The 19923-nt window shown below is 42.6% G+C and overlaps 1 protein-coding gene across 1 annotated transcript; it reads left to right on the forward strand.

Annotated features, from left to right (window-relative positions):
* The first annotated feature begins 8923 nt into the window (after window positions 1-8923).
* LOC117195274 lies at window positions 8924-10666 on the forward strand. Its single transcript, XM_033399887.1, has 2 exons — window positions 8924-10335; window positions 10413-10666. The coding sequence occupies exons 1-2, from the start codon at window positions 9706-9708 to the stop codon at window positions 10419-10421; spliced, it is 639 nt and encodes a 212-aa protein (XP_033255778.1). The 5' UTR covers window positions 8924-9705; the 3' UTR covers window positions 10422-10666.
* Window positions 10667-19923: the final 9257 nt, after the last annotated feature.

Genomic DNA, 19923 nt, shown 5'->3' on the forward strand with positions numbered 1-19923 from the left:
CGGAGAGACGTATTTTGTCAGCAGAGATAAGTTGTCCGGCGGGGGATATAAATTTCCCACCGCCGAAGATAAGTTTTCTGCCAGCGGAGAAACGTAGTTCATCAGCGGAGATAAGTTGTCCGGCAGGGGATATAAATTTCCCCCTCTGGAGAAAAGTTTTCCGCCAGCGGATATAAATTTCCCGCCACCGTAGATAAGTGTTCCGCCAGCGGAGATAAGTTTCTGCCGGTAGAGGAACGTAGTTCGACAGCGGGTATAAATTGTCCGGCTGTGGAAATAAGATGTCTGTCAGCGGAGAAAAGTTTTCCGCCAGCGGATATAAATTTCCCGCCACCGTAGATAAGTGTTCCGCCAGCGGAGATAAGTTTCTGCCGGTGGAGGAACGTAGTTCGACAGCGGGTATAAATTGTCCGGCTGTGGAAATAAGATGTCTGTCAGCGGAGAAAAGTTTTCCGCCAGCGGATATAAATTTCCCGCCACCGTAGATAAGTGTTCCGCCAGTGGAGAGATGTATTTTTTCAGCAGAGATAAGATGTCCGGCAGGGGATATAAATTTCCCGCCGCCGGAGGTTAATTTTCTGCCAGCGGAGAAACGTAGTTCGTCAGCGGAGACACGTAGTTCGTCAGCGGGGATAAATTGTCCGCCAGCGGAGATAAGTTGTGCGCCGCCGGAGATACGTATTCTGCCAGCGGAGAGACGTATTTCGTCAGCAGAGATATGTTGTCCTGCAGGGGATATAAATTTCCCGCCGCCGGAGATGAGTTTTCTGCCAGCGAAGAAACGTAGTTCGTCAGCGGAGATAAGTTGTCCGGCAGGGGATATACATTTCCCCCTCTGGAGAAAAGTTTTCCGCCAGCGGATATAAATTTCCCGCCACCGTAGATAAGTGTTCCGCCAGCGGAGATAAGTTTCTGCCGGTAGAGGAACGTAGTTCGACAGCGGGTATAAATTGTCCGGCTGTGGAAATAAGATGTCTGTCAGCGGAGAAAAGTTTTCCGCCAGCGGATATAAATTTCCCGCCACCGTAGATAAGTGTTCCGCCAGCGGAGATAAGTTTCTGCCGGTGGAGGAACGTAGTTCGACAGCGGGTATAAATTGTCCGGCTGTGGAAATAAGATGTCTGTCAGCGGAGAAAAGTTTTCCGCCAGCGGATATAAATTTCCCGCCACCGTAGATAAGTGTTCCGCCAGCGGAGAGATGTATTTTTTCAGCAGAGATAAGATGTCCGGCAGGGGATATAAATTCCTCGCCGCCGGAAGTAAATGTTCTGCCAGCGGAGAATCGTAGTTCGTCAGCGGAGATAAATTGTCTGCCAGCGGAGATAAGTTGTCCGCCAGCGGTTATAAATTTCCGGCCACCGGAGATAAGTTTTCCGCCAGCGGACAGACGTATTTTGTCAGCAGAGATAAGTTGTCCGGCAGCGGAGATAAGATGTCTGTCAGCGGAGAAAAGTTTTCCGCCAGCGGATATAAATTTCCCGCCACCGTAGATAAGTGTTCCGCCAGCGGAGAGATGTATTTTTTCAGCAGAGATAAGTTGTCCGGCGGGGGATATAAATTTCCCGCCGCCGGAGATAAGTTTTCTGCCAGCGGAGATAAGTTTCTGCCGGTGGAGGAACGTAGTTCGACAGCGGGTATAAATTGTACGGCTGTGGAAATAAGATGTCTGTCAGCGGAGAAAAGTTTTCCGCCAGCGGAAATAAATTTCCCGCCACCGTAGATAAGTGTTCCGCAGCGGAGATAAGTTTCTGCCGGTGGAGGAACGTAGTTCGACAGCGGGTATAAATTGTCCGGCTGTGGAAATAAGATGTCTGTCAGCGGAGAAAAGTTTTCCGCCAGCGGATATAAATTTCCCGCCACCGTAGATAAGTGTTCCGCCAGCGGAGAGATGTATTTTTTCAGCAGAGATAAGATGTCCGGCAGGGGATATAAATTCCTCGCCGCCGGAAGTAAATGTTCTGCCAGCGGAGAATCGTAGTTCGTCAGCGGAGATAAATTGTCTGCCAGCGGAGATAAGTTGTCCGCCAGCGGTTATAAATTTCCGGCCACCGGAGATAAGTTTTCCGCCAGCGGACAGACGTATTTTGTCAGCAGAGATAAGTTGTCCGGCAGCGGAGATAAGATGTCTGTCAGCGGAGAAAAGTTTTCCGCCAGCGGATATAAATTTCCCGCCACCGTAGATAAGTGTTCCGCCAGAGGAGAGATGTATTTTTTCAGCAGAGATAAGTTGTCCGGCGGGGGATATAAATTTCCCGCCACCGTAGATAAGTGTTCCGCCAGCGGAGATAAGTTTCTGCCGGTGGAGGAACGTAGTTCGACAGCGGGTATAAATTGTCCGGCTGTGGAAATAAGATGTCTGTCAGCGGAGAAAAGTTTTCCGCCAGCGGATATAAATTTCCCGCCACCGTAGATAAGTGTTCCGCCAGCGGAGAGATGTATTTTTTCAGCAGAGATAAGATGTCCGGCAGGGGATATAAATTCCTCGCCGCCGGAAGTAAATGTTCTGCCAGCGGAGAATCGTAGTTCGTCAGCGGAGATAAATTGTCTGCCAGCGGAGATAAGTTGTCCGCCAGCGGTTATAAATTTCCGGCCACCGTAGATAAGTTATCCGCCAGCGGAGAGATGTATTTTGTCAGCAGAGATAAGTTGTCCGGCTGTGGAAATAAGATGTCTGTCAGCGGAGAAAAGTTTTCCGCCAGCGGATATAAATTTCCCGCCACCGCAGATAAGTTTTCCGCCAGTGGAGAGATGTATTTTGTCAGCAGAGATAAGATGTCCGGCAGGGGATATAAATTCCTCGCCGACGGAGGTAAATGTTCTGCCAGCGGAGATTAGTTTTCCGCCGGCGGAGAAACGTATTTCGTCAGCGGGGATGAATTGTCCGGCAGGGGATATAAATTTCCCCCGCGGGCGATAAGTGTTCCGCCAGAGGTGAGATGTATTTCGTCAGCAGAGATAATCTGTCCGGCAGGGGATATAAATTTCCCCCACTGGAGATAAGTTTTCTGTCAACGGAAAAACGTAGTTCGTCAGCGGAGATAAATTTTCTGCCAGCGGAGATAAGATGTCTGTCAGTGGAGAAAAGTTTTCCGCCACGGGAAATAAATTTCCCGCCAATGGAGTTTCGCCAGCGGAGAGACGTATTTCGTCAGCACAGATAAGTTGTCGGGCAAGGGATATAGATTTCCCGCCACCGGAAATAAGTTTTCCGCCAGCGGAGAGACATATTTCGTCAGCAGAGATAAGCTGTCCGACAGGGGATATCAATTTCCCCCTCTGGGGATAAGTTTTCTGACAGCGGAGAGACGTAGTTCATCAGCGGAGATAAATTATCTGCCAGCAAAGATAAGATGTCTGTCAGCGGAGAAAAGTTTTCTGCCAGCGGATATAAATTTCCCGCCATCGGAGATAAGCTTTCCGCCAGCGGAGAGACGTATTTTGTCAGCAGAGATAAGTTGTCCGGCGGGGGATATAAATTTCCCGCCGCCGGAGATAAGTTTTCTGCCAGCGGAGATAAGTTTCTGCCGGTGGAGGAACGTAGTTCGACAGCGGGTATAAATTGTCCGGCAGTGAAAATAAGGTGTCTGTCAGCGGAGAAAAGTTTTCCGCCAGCGGATATCAATTTCCCGCCACCGCAGATAAGTTTTCCGCCAGCGGAGAGATGTATTTTGTCAGCAGAGATAAGATGTCCGGCAGGGGATATAAATTCCTCGCCGCCGGAAGTAAATGTTCTGCCAGCGGAGATTAGTTTTCTGCCGGCGGAGAAACGAAATTCGTCAGCGGGGATAAATTGTCCGGCAGGGGATATAAATTTCCCGCCGCCGGAGATACGTTTTCTGCCGGCGGAGAGACGTATTTCGTCAGCAGAGATAAGTTGTCCGGCGGGGGATATAGATTTCCCGCCACCGGAAATAAGTTTTTCGGCAGAGGAGAGACGTATTTCGTCAGCAGAGATAATCTGTCCGGCAGGTGATATAAATTTCCCCCTCTGGAGATACGTTTTCTGCCAGCGGAGAAACGTAGTTCGTCAGCGGAGATAAATTTCCCGCCACCGTAGATAAGTGTTCCGCCAGCGGAGATAAGTTTCTGCCGGTGGAGGAACGTAGTTCGACAGCGGGTATAAATTGTCCGGCTGTGGAAATAAGATGTCTGTCAGCGGAGAAAAGTTTTCCGCCAGCGGATATAAATTTCCCGCCACCGTAGATAAGTGTTCCGCCAGCGGAGAGATGTATTTTTTCAGCAGAGATAAGATGTCCGGCAGGGGATATAAATTCCTCGCCGCCGGAAGTAAATGTTCTGCCAGCGGAGAATCGTAGTTCGTCAGCGGAGATAAATTGTCTGCCAGCGGAGATAAGTTGTCCGCCAGCGGTTATAAATTTCCGGCCACCGGAGATAAGTTTTCCGCCAGCGGACAGACGTATTTTGTCAGCAGAGATAAGTTGTCCGGCAGCGGAGATAAGATGTCTGTCAGCGGAGAAAAGTTTTCCGCCAGCGGATATAAATTTCCCGCCACCGTAGATAAGTGTTCCGCCAGCGGAGAGATGTATTTTTTCAGCAGAGATAAGTTGTCCGGCGGGGGATATAAATTTCCCGCCGCCGGAGATAAGTTTTCTGCCAGCGGAGATAAGTTTCTGCCGGTGGAGGAACGTAGTTCGACAGCGGGTATAAATTGTACGGCTGTGGAAATAAGATGTCTGTCAGCGGAGAAAAGTTTTCCGCCAGCGGAAATAAATTTCCCGCCACCGTAGATAAGTGTTCCGCCAGCGGAGATAAGTTTCTGCCGGTGGAGGAACGTAGTTCGACAGCGGGTATAAATTGTCCGGCTGTGGAAATAAGATGTCTGTCAGCGGAGAAAAGTTTTCCGCCAGCGGATATAAATTTCCCGCCACCGTAGATAAGTGTTCCGCCAGCGGAGAGATGTATTTTTTCAGCAGAGATAAGATGTCCGGCAGGGGATATAAATTCCTCGCCGCCGGAAGTAAATGTTCTGCCAGCGGAGAATCGTAGTTCGTCAGCGGAGATAAATTGTCTGCCAGCGGAGATAAGTTGTCCGCCAGCGGTTATAAATTTCCGGCCACCGGAGATAAGTTTTCCGCCAGCGGACAGACGTATTTTGTCAGCAGAGATAAGTTGTCCGGCAGCGGAGATAAGATGTCTGTCAGCGGAGAAAAGTTTTCCGCCAGCGGATATAAATTTCCCGCCACCGTAGATAAGTGTTCCGCCAGCGGAGAGATGTATTTTTTCAGCAGAGATAAGTTGTCCGGCGGGGGATATAAATTTCCCGCCACCGTAGATAAGTGTTCCGCCAGCGGAGATAAGTTTCTGCCGGTGGAGGAACGTAGTTCGACAGCGGGTATAAATTGTCCGGCTGTGGAAATAAGATGTCTGTCAGCGGAGAAAAGTTTTCCGCCAGCGGATATAAATTTCCCGCCACCGTAGATAAGTGTTCCGCCAGCGGAGAGATGTATTTTTTCAGCAGAGATAAGATGTCCGGCAGGGGATATAAATTCCTCGCCGCCGGAAGTAAATGTTCTGCCAGCGGAGAATCGTAGTTCGTCAGCGGAGATAAATTGTCTGCCAGCGGAGATAAGTTGTCCGCCAGCGGTTATAAATTTCCGGCCACCGTAGATAAGTTATCCGCCAGCGGAGAGATGTATTTTGTCAGCAGAGATAAGTTGTCCGGCTGTGGAAATAAGATGTCTGTCAGCGGAGAAAAGATTTCCGCCAGCGGATATAAATTTCCCGCCACCGCAGATAAGTTTTCCGCCAGTGGAGAGATGTATTTTGTCAGCAGAGATAAGATGTCCGGCAGGGGATATAAATTCCTCGCCGACGGAGGTAAATGTTCTGCCAGCGGAGATTAGTTTTCCGCCGGCGGAGAAACGTATTTCGTCAGCGGGGATGAATTGTCCGGCAGGGGATATAAATTTCCCCCCGCGGGCGATAAGTGTTCCGCCAGAGGTGAGATGTATTTCGTCAGCAGAGATAATCTGTCCGGCAGGGGATATAAATTTCCCCCACTGGAGATAAGTTTTCTGTCAACGGAAAAACGTAGTTCGTCAGCGGAGATAAATTTTCTGCCAGCGGAGATAAGATGTCTGTCAGTGGAGAAAAGTTTTCCGCCACGGGAAATAAATTTCCCGCCAATGGAGTTTCGCCAGCGGAGAGACGTATTTCGTCAGCACAGATAAGTTGTCGGGCAAGGGATATAGATTTCCCGCCACCGGAAATAAGTTTTCCGCCAGCGGAGAGACATATTTCGTCAGCAGAGATAAGCTGTCCGACAGGGGATATCAATTTCCCCCTCTGGGGATAAGTTTTCTGACAGCGGAGAGACGTAGTTCATCAGCGGAGATAAATTATCTGCCAGCAAAGATAAGATGTCTGTCAGCGGAGAAAAGTTTTCTGCCAGCGGATATAAATTTCCCGCCATCGGAGATAAGCTTTCCGCCAGCGGAGAGACGTATTTTGTCAGCAGAGATAAGTTGTCCGGCGGCGGGAAATTTATATCTGCCAGCGGAGATAAGTTTCTGCCGGTGGAGGAACGTAGTTCGACAGCGGGTATAAATTGTCCGGCAGTGAAAATAAGGTGTCTGTCAGCGGAGAAAAGTTTTCCGCCAGCGGATATCAATTTCCCGCCACCGCAGATAAGTTTTCCGCCAGCGGAGAGATGTATTTTGTCAGCAGAGATAAGATGTCCGGCAGGGGATATAAATTCCTCGCCGCCGGAAGTAAATGTTCTGCCAGCGGAGATTAGTTTTCTGCCGGCGGAGAAACGAAATTCGTCAGCGGGGATAAATTGTCCGGCAGGGGATATAAATTTCCCGCCGCCGGAGATACGTTTTCTGCCGGCGGAGAGACGTATTTCGTCAGCAGAGATAAGTTGTCCGGCGGGGGATATAGATTTCCCGCCACCGGAAATAAGTTTTTCGGCAGAGGAGAGACGTATTTCGTCAGCAGAGATAATCTGTCCGGCAGGTGATATAAATTTCCCCCTCTGGAGATACGTTTTCTGCCAGCGGAGAAACGTAGTTCGTCAGCGGAGATAAATTATCTGCCAGCGGAGATAAGTGTTCCGCCAGCGGAGATAAGTTTCTGCCGGTAGAGGAACGTAGTTCGACAGCGGGTATAAATTGTCCGGCTGTGGAAATAAGATGTCTGTCAGCGGAGATAAGATGTCCGGCAAGGGATATAAATTAAGCCCTCTGGAGAAAATTTTTCCGCCAGCGGATATAAATTTCCCGCCCCCGGAGACAAGTTTTCCGCCAGCGGAGAGACGTATTTTGTCAGCAGAGATAAGATGTCCGGCAGGGGATATAAATTCCTCGCCGCCGGAAGTAAATGTTTTTCCAGCGGAGATAAGTTTTCTGCCGGCGGAGAAACGTAATTCGACAGCGGTTATAAATTGTCCGCCAGCAGATATAAATTTCCCGCCACCGCAGATATGTTTTCCGCCAGCGGAGAGATGTATTTTGTCAGCAGAGATAAGATGTCCGGCAGGGGATATAAATTCTTCGCCGCCGGAAGTAAATGTTCTGCCAGCGGAGATAAGTTTTCTGCCGGCGGAGAAACGTAGTTCGTCAGCGGAGACAAGTTGTCCGGCAGGGGATATAAATTTCCCCCTCTGGAGAAAAGTTTTCCGCCAGCGGATATAAATTTTCCGCCACCGCACATGAGATTTCCGCCAGCGGAGAGTTGTATTTTGTCAGCAGCGATAAGATGTCCGGCAGGGGAGATTTTCCGACAGCGGATATAAATTTTCCGCCATTGGAGATAAGCTTTCCGCCAATGGAGAGACATATTTCGTCAGCAGAGATAAGTTGTCCGCCAGCGGATATACATTTCCCGCCACCGCAGATATGTTTTCCGCCAGCGGAGAGACGTATTTTGTCAGCAGAGATAAGTTGTCCGGCAGCGGAGATAAGATGTCTGTCAGCGGAGGTAAGTTTTCCGCCAGCGGATATAAATTTCCTGCCACCGGAGATAAGTTTTCCGCCAGCAGAGAGACGTATTTGGTCAGGAGAGATAAGTTGTCCGGCAGGGGATATAAATTTCCCGCCGCCGGAGATAAGTTTTCTGCCAGCGGAGAATCGTAGTTCAACAGCGGAGATGAATATGTGGTTGATTTAGGCATAAAATGAGTTTGGTGCAAAAGTGTTTTTTTGTCTAAATAATGTCGGTTTATGGTCGATTTTGGGTAAAAAAAACTAAATATGTGGACGATTTAGGCATAAGATAAGGTTGGTGCAAAAGTGATTTTTTGTTAAAATTGTGTCGGTTTTTGGTCAGTTTTAGGTAGAAATAAGCTAAATATGTGGTCGATTTAGGCTTAAAATGAGTTTGGTGCAAAATTGATTTTTTGTTAAAATGGTTTCGGTTTTTGGTCGATTTTGGGTACTATTAAGCTAAATATGTGGTCGATTTAGGCATTAAATGAGTTTGTTGCAAAAGTGATTTTTTGTTAAAATGGTTTCGGTTTTTGGTCGATTTACGGTAGAAATAATCTAAATATAAGGTCAATTTAGTCATAAGATAAGGTTGTTGCAAAAGTGACTTTTTGTTTAAATGGTGTCGGTTTTTGGTCGCTTTTGGGTACAATTAAGCTAAATATGTGGTCGATTTAGGCATAAAATGAGTTTGGTGCAAAAGTGTTTTGTTTCTCTAAATGTTGTCGGTTTATGGTCGATTTTGGGTAAAAAAAAACTAAATATGTGGACGATTTAGGCATAAGATGAGGTTGGTGCAAAGTGATTTTTTGTTAAAATTGTGTCGGTTTTTGGTCAGTTTCGGGTAGAAATAAGCTAAATATGTGGTCGATTTAGGCTTAAAATGAGTTTGGTGCAAAATTGATTTTTTGTTAAAATGGTTTCGGTTTTTGGTCGATTTTGGGTACAATTAAGCTAAATATGTTGTTAGATTGTTTTGTATTATAACTCTACAATTGTATTTACTATTAACGTTGTACGAAATATCGTAAGTATCGATATGAATTATCATCCGATAGTTCTAGTTCTGCGAACTAGAACTATGAGAGAACGAGTGATCGGAACTGGGGTTCAATGAGCACTTTTGGGGCGGTATCGACAAGACGAGGAGGTTGAAAAGAATTAAGTAAAAATAAAATCATAAAAAGCACGAAACATCCGTGGACCTTTTGCGCCAATAACTTCAGAAGTGGGATCTTAGCCCTTTAAAGTATCTGCCTACATAAGTATTTGTCTACTGGCATCCCCGACAACGAGTATTTTCCACATTTTATTAATGGCCGAGGAAACCATGGCAAACATTGACAAAGAAAAAATTGTAGAGTGGTTGCTGGAGAAGGAGATCATTTTTCCAGCCAGCGCAACACTAAGGCAACTTCGTAAGCTTGCCATAAGTGGTGGAATGGACGAAGTTTCTGAAAGTCCGGTGAATAAATCGGATATTGAATCGGATGGAAAAGTGTTTGAAAATGAGCAGATCGACGATATGAAAGAAGAAGAATTACTTGACGCCGCAATAAGGGTGGCTGAGAAAAAGAAGAAACTGGCTGCCTTAATGGTAATGGACAACTATATGACCGATGACATCCGAATGGTCAAGCAACTTATTGCTCCTTTTTCTGCCAGTGAAAATGATGAAGCCTCTGAATGGGTCTTGCATTTTTAACGGATTTGCGGAGGCGTGAACGAAAGCAGCAATTTTAAGCTTCGTTGTGTGCGCATGTTGATGAAGGCGGGAACAGAGGCGGACTTGTTCATGCGTGTCGACAAATCAAGGACTTACGACGAGTTTAAGGGAAACTTCCTAAAAACTTTTGGCCGCAGCAATTCAACTGCCGACGTGGTACTTCTGTTTAAGGAAACCTTTTTCAACCCGGAGAAAAACTCCGTAATGGGATATATTCTTCGCATGGAAGAAATTGCTATGCGTGCCGACATCGAAGAGAAATTGACAGTGCAGTTCATCATTGATGATTTTCGTGATCGATCTTCCAGTATCGCCTTATTATATTCAGCGTCGACCATCGGAAAACTTAAGGAGCTGGCTCGACAATACGAGGCTTTGAGGAAGAGTAACCAGGCAAATTTTAAGCGCACTGGGATGACCGCTTCCGGAAATGACCGGAGCCAGGTGCGCTGCTATAATTGTTCAGCACATGGCCATTATGCTTCATCGTGTCCCGCACCTAAGCGGGAGAAGGGATCGTGTTTCCAGTGTGGATCCATGCAGCACCAGGTGAAGGATTGCCAACAGAAGCCTATGCCAACCCAGCGATCCGTGGGTACAGCCAGCAACCCGCCAATGGACGACAGAGAGGAGAACAATATTTTTGTTCCTATTGTTAATCAGGTAGGGGTATATTTTTACACTGATATAAAACGCAGGTATCAAATTAAATTTCTTTCTGGCATGTTGGACACCGGTAGCGCTATTAATTTGATGCAGCGCTCGGCGATAACTTATGAAAATTTTGATGGTGTACTAAGACCGACAGAGTATTTTGGAGTTAACGGTTCGAGAATAAGCATTTTTGGAAAAATAATTGTCAATTTAGTTTTTCATAACATTGAAAAAGAACTTATATTTTTCGTTGTACTAAACAACTATATTTCGTGTAATGTCCTTCTGGGGCGCAGTTTCCTTGAAAATTATGGAATAAAATTAATTTTTGAAAATGAAATTGAAAATGTAAAGCGAGTTACGCAAAGCAATATGGTCTCAATTGAAAATAGAGTATTAGTAAACAGTGACTTAGATGAAAATAGAGTATTAGTGAACAGTGACTTAGATGAAAATAGAGTATTAGTGAACAGTGACTTAGATAAAAATAGTCCCCAGGCCTCGAGTGGGGAGCATCCAAAATGTAAGTTTTTATTTTCGGAAAAAAAAATCAGAAATTCTGTGTTAAAAAAAAAAAATTGTTGGTTCCTAGTTAACAATTTTTTTGTTACTTTTTGGACTTTTGTTATCTTCTGTCCGTTCCGCATGGACATCAATTCTTGAGCCTTTGGTATTAGCTACATCTACAGACTCACACGAAGTTTGGAATGCGTATGGTGAAGGTATGGGCGATACCTGAACCAATGACCCAAACCTCCAGATCAAAAATATACAGAGACACGTCAATATTACTCTTGAACATTGAGAGTGACCAAATTGAAAATGTAGTATTGACAAATAGAGATAGTGAGATGATGTTATCAGATATCAATAATAATGGATAATTAAAGGATGAAAATTATGAGATTAAGATTAGTGACCAATTGAATTGTAATAACATTGACCTTTTATTGAAAGATAACGAGCAAAAGCATATGGCAAGTGAATCATTAGAAAGAACCGACATAGATATACCGTATATATATAGTATTGAAATAACAAAAGAAGAGGACAGCTATAATATCGACCCAAAGCGAACTGATAAAGAACGTAGTAAATTCATGGAATTGATAAAACTTAACTATTCAGACTTAACTAACATACCAGCAATTGAACATAACTACGAAATGAATCTCAAACTTAAATCAGAAGAACCTGTACGCACTATTCCGAGAAGACTTTCATATCAGGAGAAAAAAGAAGTAGATACCCAAATAGATGAACTATTGAAAAAAGGCTTCATAAGAGAAAGTAAATCGCCTTACAGCTCTGCAATAGTATTAGTTAAGAAAAAATCAGGGGAAAAAAGAATGTGTGTAGATTACAAACAGCTTAATAAGATTTGCATTCGTGATGGATATCCATTGCCACTAATAGACGACTGCTTAGATTAGAAGGGAACACAATTTTTACACCTTTAGATTTGAAACACAGTTATCACCAAGTAAAAGTAGCAGAGAGTTCGGTGCAGTATACAGCATTTGTCATACCTAGCGGACAATATGAATACACAAGAATGCCTTTTGGACTTATGAATGCACCAGCAGTATTTATGAGATTTATTAATTTCATTTTACAACCATTAATTCGCGAGGGTAATGTAGTAGTTTATATGGACGATATCGCTATAGGTTCCAAGTCGTTGAACGAACATCTTATAACAGTAGGTAGAGTTTTAAGAATTCTCGCAGAATATCGACTAGAAATTAAGGTTAGTAAATGTCAATTTGGTTATGAAAGTATTGAGTTCTTGGGATATACCCTTTCTGGTAAAGGAATAAGCCCAAACTGTGAACACACAGCAACCATTAAGCATCTGCCATTGCCAAAAGATCGCCATGAAATGCAAAAGGTTTTGGGATTATTCTCTTATTTTAGGCGTTTCATCCCTGCTTACTCAAAAATAGCAAAGAACTTACAAAACCTGGAACTAAGTTTGAGCTTCAAGACAAATGCATACAAATTTTTGAATATCTTCGAGAAAAACTGATTTCGTCACCAGTATTAGCTCTGTATAATCCAAATCGAGAAACAGAATTGCATTGTGATGCAAGTAGTGAAGGCTTTGGTGGAATTTTGTTGCAGAAACAAGATGACAATAAGTTTCACCCAACAGCATATTTTTCACAGAGAGCGACAAAACTAGAGGCAAGATACGAAAGTTTCAAACTGGAAACGTTAGCTGTGATCTATTCATTGAGGAAATTTCGAATTTATTTAGAAGGGATTCCGTTTAGAATTATAACAGATTGTAACTCAGTAGTTTTATGTTTAGGAAAGGGACGTCTTCATTCAAATATCGCCAGATGGGCCATAGAGCTAGCAAATTATAATTACACTTTAAAACATCGTAGTGGAAAATATATGTCCCATGTGGACACATTAAGTAGATATCCTTCAGCGCTTAATCAAGATTTTGAATATGAACCAATAGTGACAATTCATGAAAGTGATAACAAAGACCGAATAGTTTCCGTGATTGAGTCCGACATTAATCTTCAGCTTCAGATAACACAAAACAGGGACAACCATATAGGAAAATTAAAAGAACAATTGGAGCATGGACCTGTTAAGAAATTTTCATTGAGCGACGGAATTGTTTATAAAATAGGTGAGAACGACGTTGAGCTGTTTTATGTCCCAGCTGAAATGGAAACGCAAATAATCAGAAGAGTGCACGAAAACTTATGTCACTTAGGAACCGAGAAATGTATGAAAGAAATCTTAAGACATTATTGGTTCCCGAATATGAGATCTAAAATCGATTTGTTTATAGGAAATTGTTTAAATTGTATCATGTTTTAAGTCCCCACACATGCGAATAATCGAACACTTCACAATATTCCTAAGCGACCAATCCCATTCGACACCTTACACGTAGACCATTTTGGACCACTTCCCGCTGTTATATCAAAAAAGAAGCATGTATTAGTTATCATTGACGCCTTTACGAAATTTGTAAAATTGTTTTCTGTAAATACGACAAGCACTAAAGAAGTCAACACATGTTTTTCAAAGTATTTTCAATTTTATAGTCGTCCACGTAGAATTATCAGCGATAGAGGAACGTGTTTTACATCATTAGAATTTAGTAAATTTTTGCTAGAAAATAATATAGAACACGTGAAAGTGGCAACTGCTTCACCCCAAGCGAATGGTCAGGTAGAACGGGTTAACAGAACTATGAAAGCTATGCTCGCCAAAATAACTGAGCCAATAAATCATGAAGATTGGAGCAAACTTTTAATAAAGGCTGAATATGCAATTAATAACTCAGTCCATTCGACCACGAAAGAATTGCCTTCAGTGTTGTTATTCGGAGTCCAACAGAGGGGTTGTAATATTGACGCGTTAACAGAATACTTAGATGATAAACAAGACCGAACTTAAAGCAATTTAGAATCAGTACGTAAGAAATCTTTGGATAAAATCGAGCATTGTCAGCAGAAGAGTGAAGAGTATTTTGAAAGGAATCACAAAAATCATATTGAGTTCTTGGAAGGCGATTTCGTTGTAATGAAAAACATTGACACCACAATAGGTACAAATAAAAAATTTGTTCCGAAGTACAGGGGTCCGTACATCATCAAAAAGGTATTGCCGAACGACAGATATGTGTTAAATGACATTGAAAACTGCCAAATAAGTCAAATCCCGTATGAGGGCATTATAGAGGCATGCCGATTAAGGAAATGGGCAGATTGGCGTAATCAGTGTGAAAGTGACTCCTACTTAAATAGTTAACAATTTATATATATACACATTAAATTAAAATTACTCTTAATTACATATTTACGATCGAGGGCGATCTAATTGTCAGGATGGCCGAGCTGTTAGATTGTTTAGTATTATAACTCTACAATTGTATTTACTATTAACGTTGTACGAAATATCGTAAGTATCGATATGAATTATCATCCGATAGTTCTAGTTCTGCGAACTAGAACTATGAGAGAACGAGTGATCGGAACTGGGGTTCAATGAGCACTTTTGGGGCGGTATCGACAAGACGAGGAGGTTGAAAAGAATTAAGTAAAAATAAAATCATAAAAAGCACGAAACATCCGTGGACCTTTTGCGCCAATAATGTGGTCGATTTAGGCATAAGATGAGGTTGGTGCAAAAGTGGTTTTTTGTTAAAACTGTGTCGGTTTTTGGTCAGTTTCGGGTAGAAATAAGCTAAATATGTGCTCGATTTAGGCATAAAATGAGTTTGGTGCAAAAGTGTTTTTATACCCGATACTCAAAATGAGTATTGGGGTATATTAGATTTGTGGTAAGAGTGGATGTGTGTAACGTCCAGAAGGAATCGTTTCCGACCCCATAAAGTATATATATTCTTGATCAGCATCAAAAGCCGAGTCGATTGAGCCATGTCTGTCTGTCCGTCTGTCCGTCCGTCCGTCTGTCCGTCCCCTTCAGCGCCTAGTGCTCAAAGACTATAAGAGCTAGAGCAACGATGTTTTGGATCCAGACTTCTGTGATATGTCACTGCTACAAAAATATTTCAAAACTTCGCCCCGCCCACTTCCGCCCCCACAAAGGACGAAAATCTGTGGCATCCACAATTTTAAAGATATGAGAAAACCAAAAACGTAGAATTGTAGAGAATGACCATATCTTTAAGACTGCGGAATCTGAATTGGATCGTATTATTATTATAGCCAGCATCAAGAAAACAATTTCATTTTTTCTCGCCCTGTCTCTCTCTAACACACACGTAGCATAGGCGGCTTTGCTTAGAGTAAAACATTAGCGCCTAGATCTCAGAGACTACAAAAGCTAGAGCAACCAAATTTGGTATCCACACTCCTAATATATCGGACCGAGACGAGTTTGTTTCAAAATTTCGCCACACCCCCTTCCGCCCCCGCAAAGCACGAAAATCTGGGGATATTCAAAAATCTCAGAGACTATTAAGGCTAGAGTAACCAAATTTGGTATCCGCACTCCTGTTAGATCTTACTATAAAACGTGTATCTCAAAATTTCGCCCCACCCCCTTCCGCCCACACAAAAGACGAAAATCTGTTGCATCCACAATATTGCACATTCGAGAAAACTAAAAACGCAGAATCATAGATAATGACCATATCTATCAGATTGCTGAATCTGGATCAGATCAGATCATTTTTATAGCCAATAGGAACAAATCAATTTGCAGTGGCTACGCAGCGCCCGACGTCACGCTCAGACTGATTTTCTGTCTCTCTCGCACGCACTCTTTGTCGTGTCGTTTAATATTAGCGGCGTCTGCCGGAGGAGAGCCATACTGACTTAGTATCGGGTATAACCGTAGAGTTGCGGTGTCCGCATCAACTCACAACGTTCCCCCTCGTTTTTTGTTAAAATAGTGTAGGTTTTTGGTCCATTTTTGGTCAAAATAGGCTAAAATGTGGTCGATGTAGGCATAAGATGAGGTCGGTGCAAAAGTGATTTTTTTTTTAAATGGCGTCGGTTTTTGGTCGATTTTGGGTAGAAATATTCTAAATATAAGTTCAATTAGTCATTAAATGAGTTTGTTGCAAAAGTGATTTTTTGTTAAAATGGTTTCGGTTTTTGGTCGATTTACGGTAGAAATAATCTAAATATAAGGTCAATTTAGTCATAAGATAAGGTTGGTGCAAAAGTGACTTTTTGTTTAAATGGTGTCGGTTTTTGGTCGCTTTTGGGTACAATTAAGCTAAATATGTGGTCGATTTAGGCACAAAATGAGTTTGGTGCAAAAGTGTTTTTTTGTCTAAATAATGTCGGCTTATGGTCCATTTTTGGTCAAAATAAGCTATATATGTGGTCGAGTTAGGCTTAACATGAGTTTGGTGCAAAATTGATTTTTTGTTAAAATGGTTTCGGTTTTTGGTCGATTTTGGTAACAATTAAGCTAAATATGTGCTCGATTTAGGCATAAAATGAGTTTGGTGCAAAAGTGTTTTTTTGTCTAAATAATGTCGGATTATGGTCGATTTTGGGTAGAAATAAGCTAAATATAAGGTCGAATTAAATAAAATGAGTTTGGTGCAAAAGTGATTTTTATACCCGATACTCAAAATGAGTATTGGGGTATATTGGGGTAACGTCCAAAAGGAATCGTTTCCGACCCCATAAAGTATATATATTCTTGATCAGCATCAATAGCCGAGTCGATTGAGCCATGTCTGTCTGTCCGTCTGTCCGTCCGTCTGTCCGTCCCCTTCAGCGCCTTGTGCTCAAAGACTATAAGAGCTAGAGCAACGATGTTTTGGATCCAGACTTCTGTGATATGTCACTGCTACAAAAATATTTCAAAACCTCGCCCCGCCTACTTCCGCCCCCACAAAGGACGAAAATCTGTGGCATCCACAATTTTAAAGATATGAGAAAACCAAAAACGTAGAATTGTAGAGAATGACCATATCTTTAAGACTGCGGAATCTGAATTGGATCGTATTATTATTATAGCCAGCATCAAGAAAACAATTTCATTTATTCTCGCCCTGTCTCTCTCTAACACACACGTAGCATAGGCGGCTTTGCTTAGAGTAAAACATTAGCGCCTAGATCTCAGAGACTACAAAAGCTAGAGCAACCAAATTTGGTATCCACACTCAAGTATATCGGACCGAGACGAGTTTGTTTCAAAATTTCGCCACACCCCCTTCCGCCCCCGCAAAGGACGAAAATCTGGGGATATTCAAAAATCTCAGAGACTATTAAGGCTAGAGTAACCAAATTTGGTATCCGCACTCCCGTTAGATCTTACTATAAAACGTATATCTCAAAATTTCGCCCCACCCCTTTCCGCCCACACAAAAGACGAAAATCTGTTGCATCCACAATATTGCACATTCGAGAAAACTAAAAACGCAGAATCATAGATAATGACCATATCTATCAGATTGCTGAATCTGGATCAGATCGGATCATTTTTATAGCTAATAGGAACAAATCAATTTGCAGTGGCTACGCAGCGCCCGACGTCACGCTCAGACTGATTTTCTGTCTCTCTCGCACGCACTCTTTGTCGTGTCGTTTAATATTAGCGGCGTCTGCCGGAGGAGAGCCATACTGACTTAGTATCGGGTATAACCGTAGAGTTGCGGTGTCCGCAGCAACTCACAACGTTCCCCCTCGTTTTGTCTAAATGTTGTCGGCTTATGGTCGATTTTGGGTAAAAAAAAAACTTAATATGTGGACGATTTAGGCATAAGATGAGGTTGGTGCAAAAGTAATTTTTTGTTAAAATTGTGTCGGTTTTTAGTCAGTTTCGGGTAGAAATAAGCTAAATATGTGGTCGATTTAGGCTTAAAATGAGTTTGGTGCAAATTTGATTTTTTGTTAAAATAGTGTAGGTTTTTGGTCGATTTTGGGTACTATTAAGCTAAATATGTGGTCGATTTAGGCATTAAATGAGTTTGTTGCAAAAGTGATTTTTTGTTAAAATGGTTTCGGTTTTTGGTCCATTTTTGGTCAAAATAAGCTATATATGTGGTCGAGTTAGGCTTAACATGAGTTTGGTGCAAAATTGATTTTTTGTTAAAATGGTTTCGGTTTTTGGTCGATTTTGGTAACAATTAAGCTAAATATGTGCTCGATTTAGGCATAAAATGAGTTTGGTGCAAAAGTGTTTTTTTGTCTAAATAATGTCGGTTTATGGTCGATTTTGGGTAGAAATAAGCTAAATATAAGGTCGAATTAAATAAAATGAGTTTGGTGCAAAAGTGATTTTTATACCCGATACTCAAAATGAGTATTGGGGTATATTAGATTTGTGGTAAAAGTGGATGTGTGTAACGTCCAAAAGGAATCGTTTCCGACCCCATAAAGTATATATATTCTTGATCAGCATCAATAGCCGAGTCGATTGAGCCATGTCTGTCTGTCCGTCTGTCCGTCCGTCCGTCTGCCGTCTGTCCGTCCCCTTCAGCGCCTTGTGCTCAAAGACTATAAAAGCTAGAGCAACGATGTTTTGGATCCAGACTTCTGTGATATGTCACTGCTACAAAAATATTTCAAAACTTTGCCCCGCCCACTTCCGCCCCCACAAAGGACGAAAATCTGTGGCATCCACAATTTTAAAGATATGAGAAATTGTAGAGAATGACCATATCTTTAAGACTGCGGAATCTGAATTGGATCGTATTATTATTATAGCCAGCATCAAGAAAACAATTTCATTTTTTCTCGCCCTGTCTCTCTCTAACACACACGTAGCATAGGCGGCTTTGCTTAGAGTAAAACATTAGCGCCTAGATCTCAGAGACTACAAAAGCTAGAGCAACCAAATTTGGTATCCACACTCCTAATATATCGGACCGAGACGAGTTTGTTTCAAAATTTCGCCACACCCCCTTCCGCCCCCGCAAAGGACGAAAATCTGGGGATATTCAAAAATCTCAGAGACTATTAAGGCTAGAGTAACCAAATTTGGTATCCGCACTCCTGTTAGATCTTACTATAAAACGTGTATCTCAAAATTTCGCCCCACCCCCTTCCGCCCACACAAAGAACGAAAATCTGTTGCATCCACAATATTGCACATTCGAGAAAACTAAAAACGCAGAATCATAGATAATGACCATATCTATCAGATTGCTGAATCTGGATCAGATCAGATCATTTTTATAGCCAATAGGAACAAATCAATTTGCAGTGGCTACGCAGCGCCCGACGTCACGCTCAGACTGATTTTCTGTCTCTCTCGCACGCACTCTTTGTCGTGTCGTTTAATATTAGCGGCGTCTGCCGGAGGACAGCAATACTGACTTAGTATCGGGTATAACCGTAGAGTTGCGGTGTCCGCATCAACTCACAACGTTCCCCCTCGTTTTTTGTTAAAATAGTGTAGGTTTTTGGTCCATTTTTGGTCAAAATAGGCTAAAATGTGGTCGATGTAGGCATAAAATGAGTTTGGTGCAAAAGTGTTTTTTTGTCTAAATAATGTCGGTTTATGGTCGATTTTGGGTAGAAATAAGCTAAATATAAGGTCGAATTAAATAAAATGAGTTTGGTGCAAAAGTGATTTTTATACCCGATACTCAAAATGAGTATTGGGGTATATTAGATTTGTGGTAAAAGTGGATGTGTGTAACGTCCAAAAGGAATCGTTTCCGACCCCATAAAGTATATATATTCTTGATCAGCATCAATAGCCGAGTCGATTGAGCCATGTCTGTCTGTCCGTCTGTCCGTCCGTCCGTCTGCCGTCTGTCCGTCCCCTTCAGCGCCTTGTGCTCAAAGACTATAAAAGCTAAAGCAACGATGTTTTGGATCCAGACTTCTGTGATATGTCACTGCTACAAAAATATTTCAAAACTTCGCCCCGCCCACTTCCGCCCCCACAAAGGACGAAAATCTGTGGCATCCACAATTTTAAAGATATGAGAAATTGTAGAGAATGACCATATCTTTAAGACTGCGGAATCTGAATTGGATCGTATTATTATTATAGCCAGCATCAAGAAAACAATTTCATTTATTCTCGCCCTGTCTCTCTCTAACACACACGTAGCATAGGCGGCTTTGCTTAGAGTAAAACATTAGCGCCTAGATCTCAGAGACTACAAAAGCTAGAGCAACCAAA

Source organism: Drosophila miranda, unplaced genomic scaffold (genome assembly GCF_003369915.1).
Source record: "Drosophila miranda strain MSH22 unplaced genomic scaffold, D.miranda_PacBio2.1 Contig_AX1_pilon, whole genome shotgun sequence".
Classification (NCBI taxonomy): Eukaryota; Metazoa; Arthropoda; class Insecta; order Diptera; family Drosophilidae; genus Drosophila; species Drosophila miranda.

What these genes read in the sequence shown, in the direction of transcription:
- LOC117195274 (XM_033399887.1), top strand. Translation starts at nt 9,706, where the DNA reads ATGTTGATGAAGGCGGGAACAGAGGCGGACTTGTTCATGCGTGTCGAC.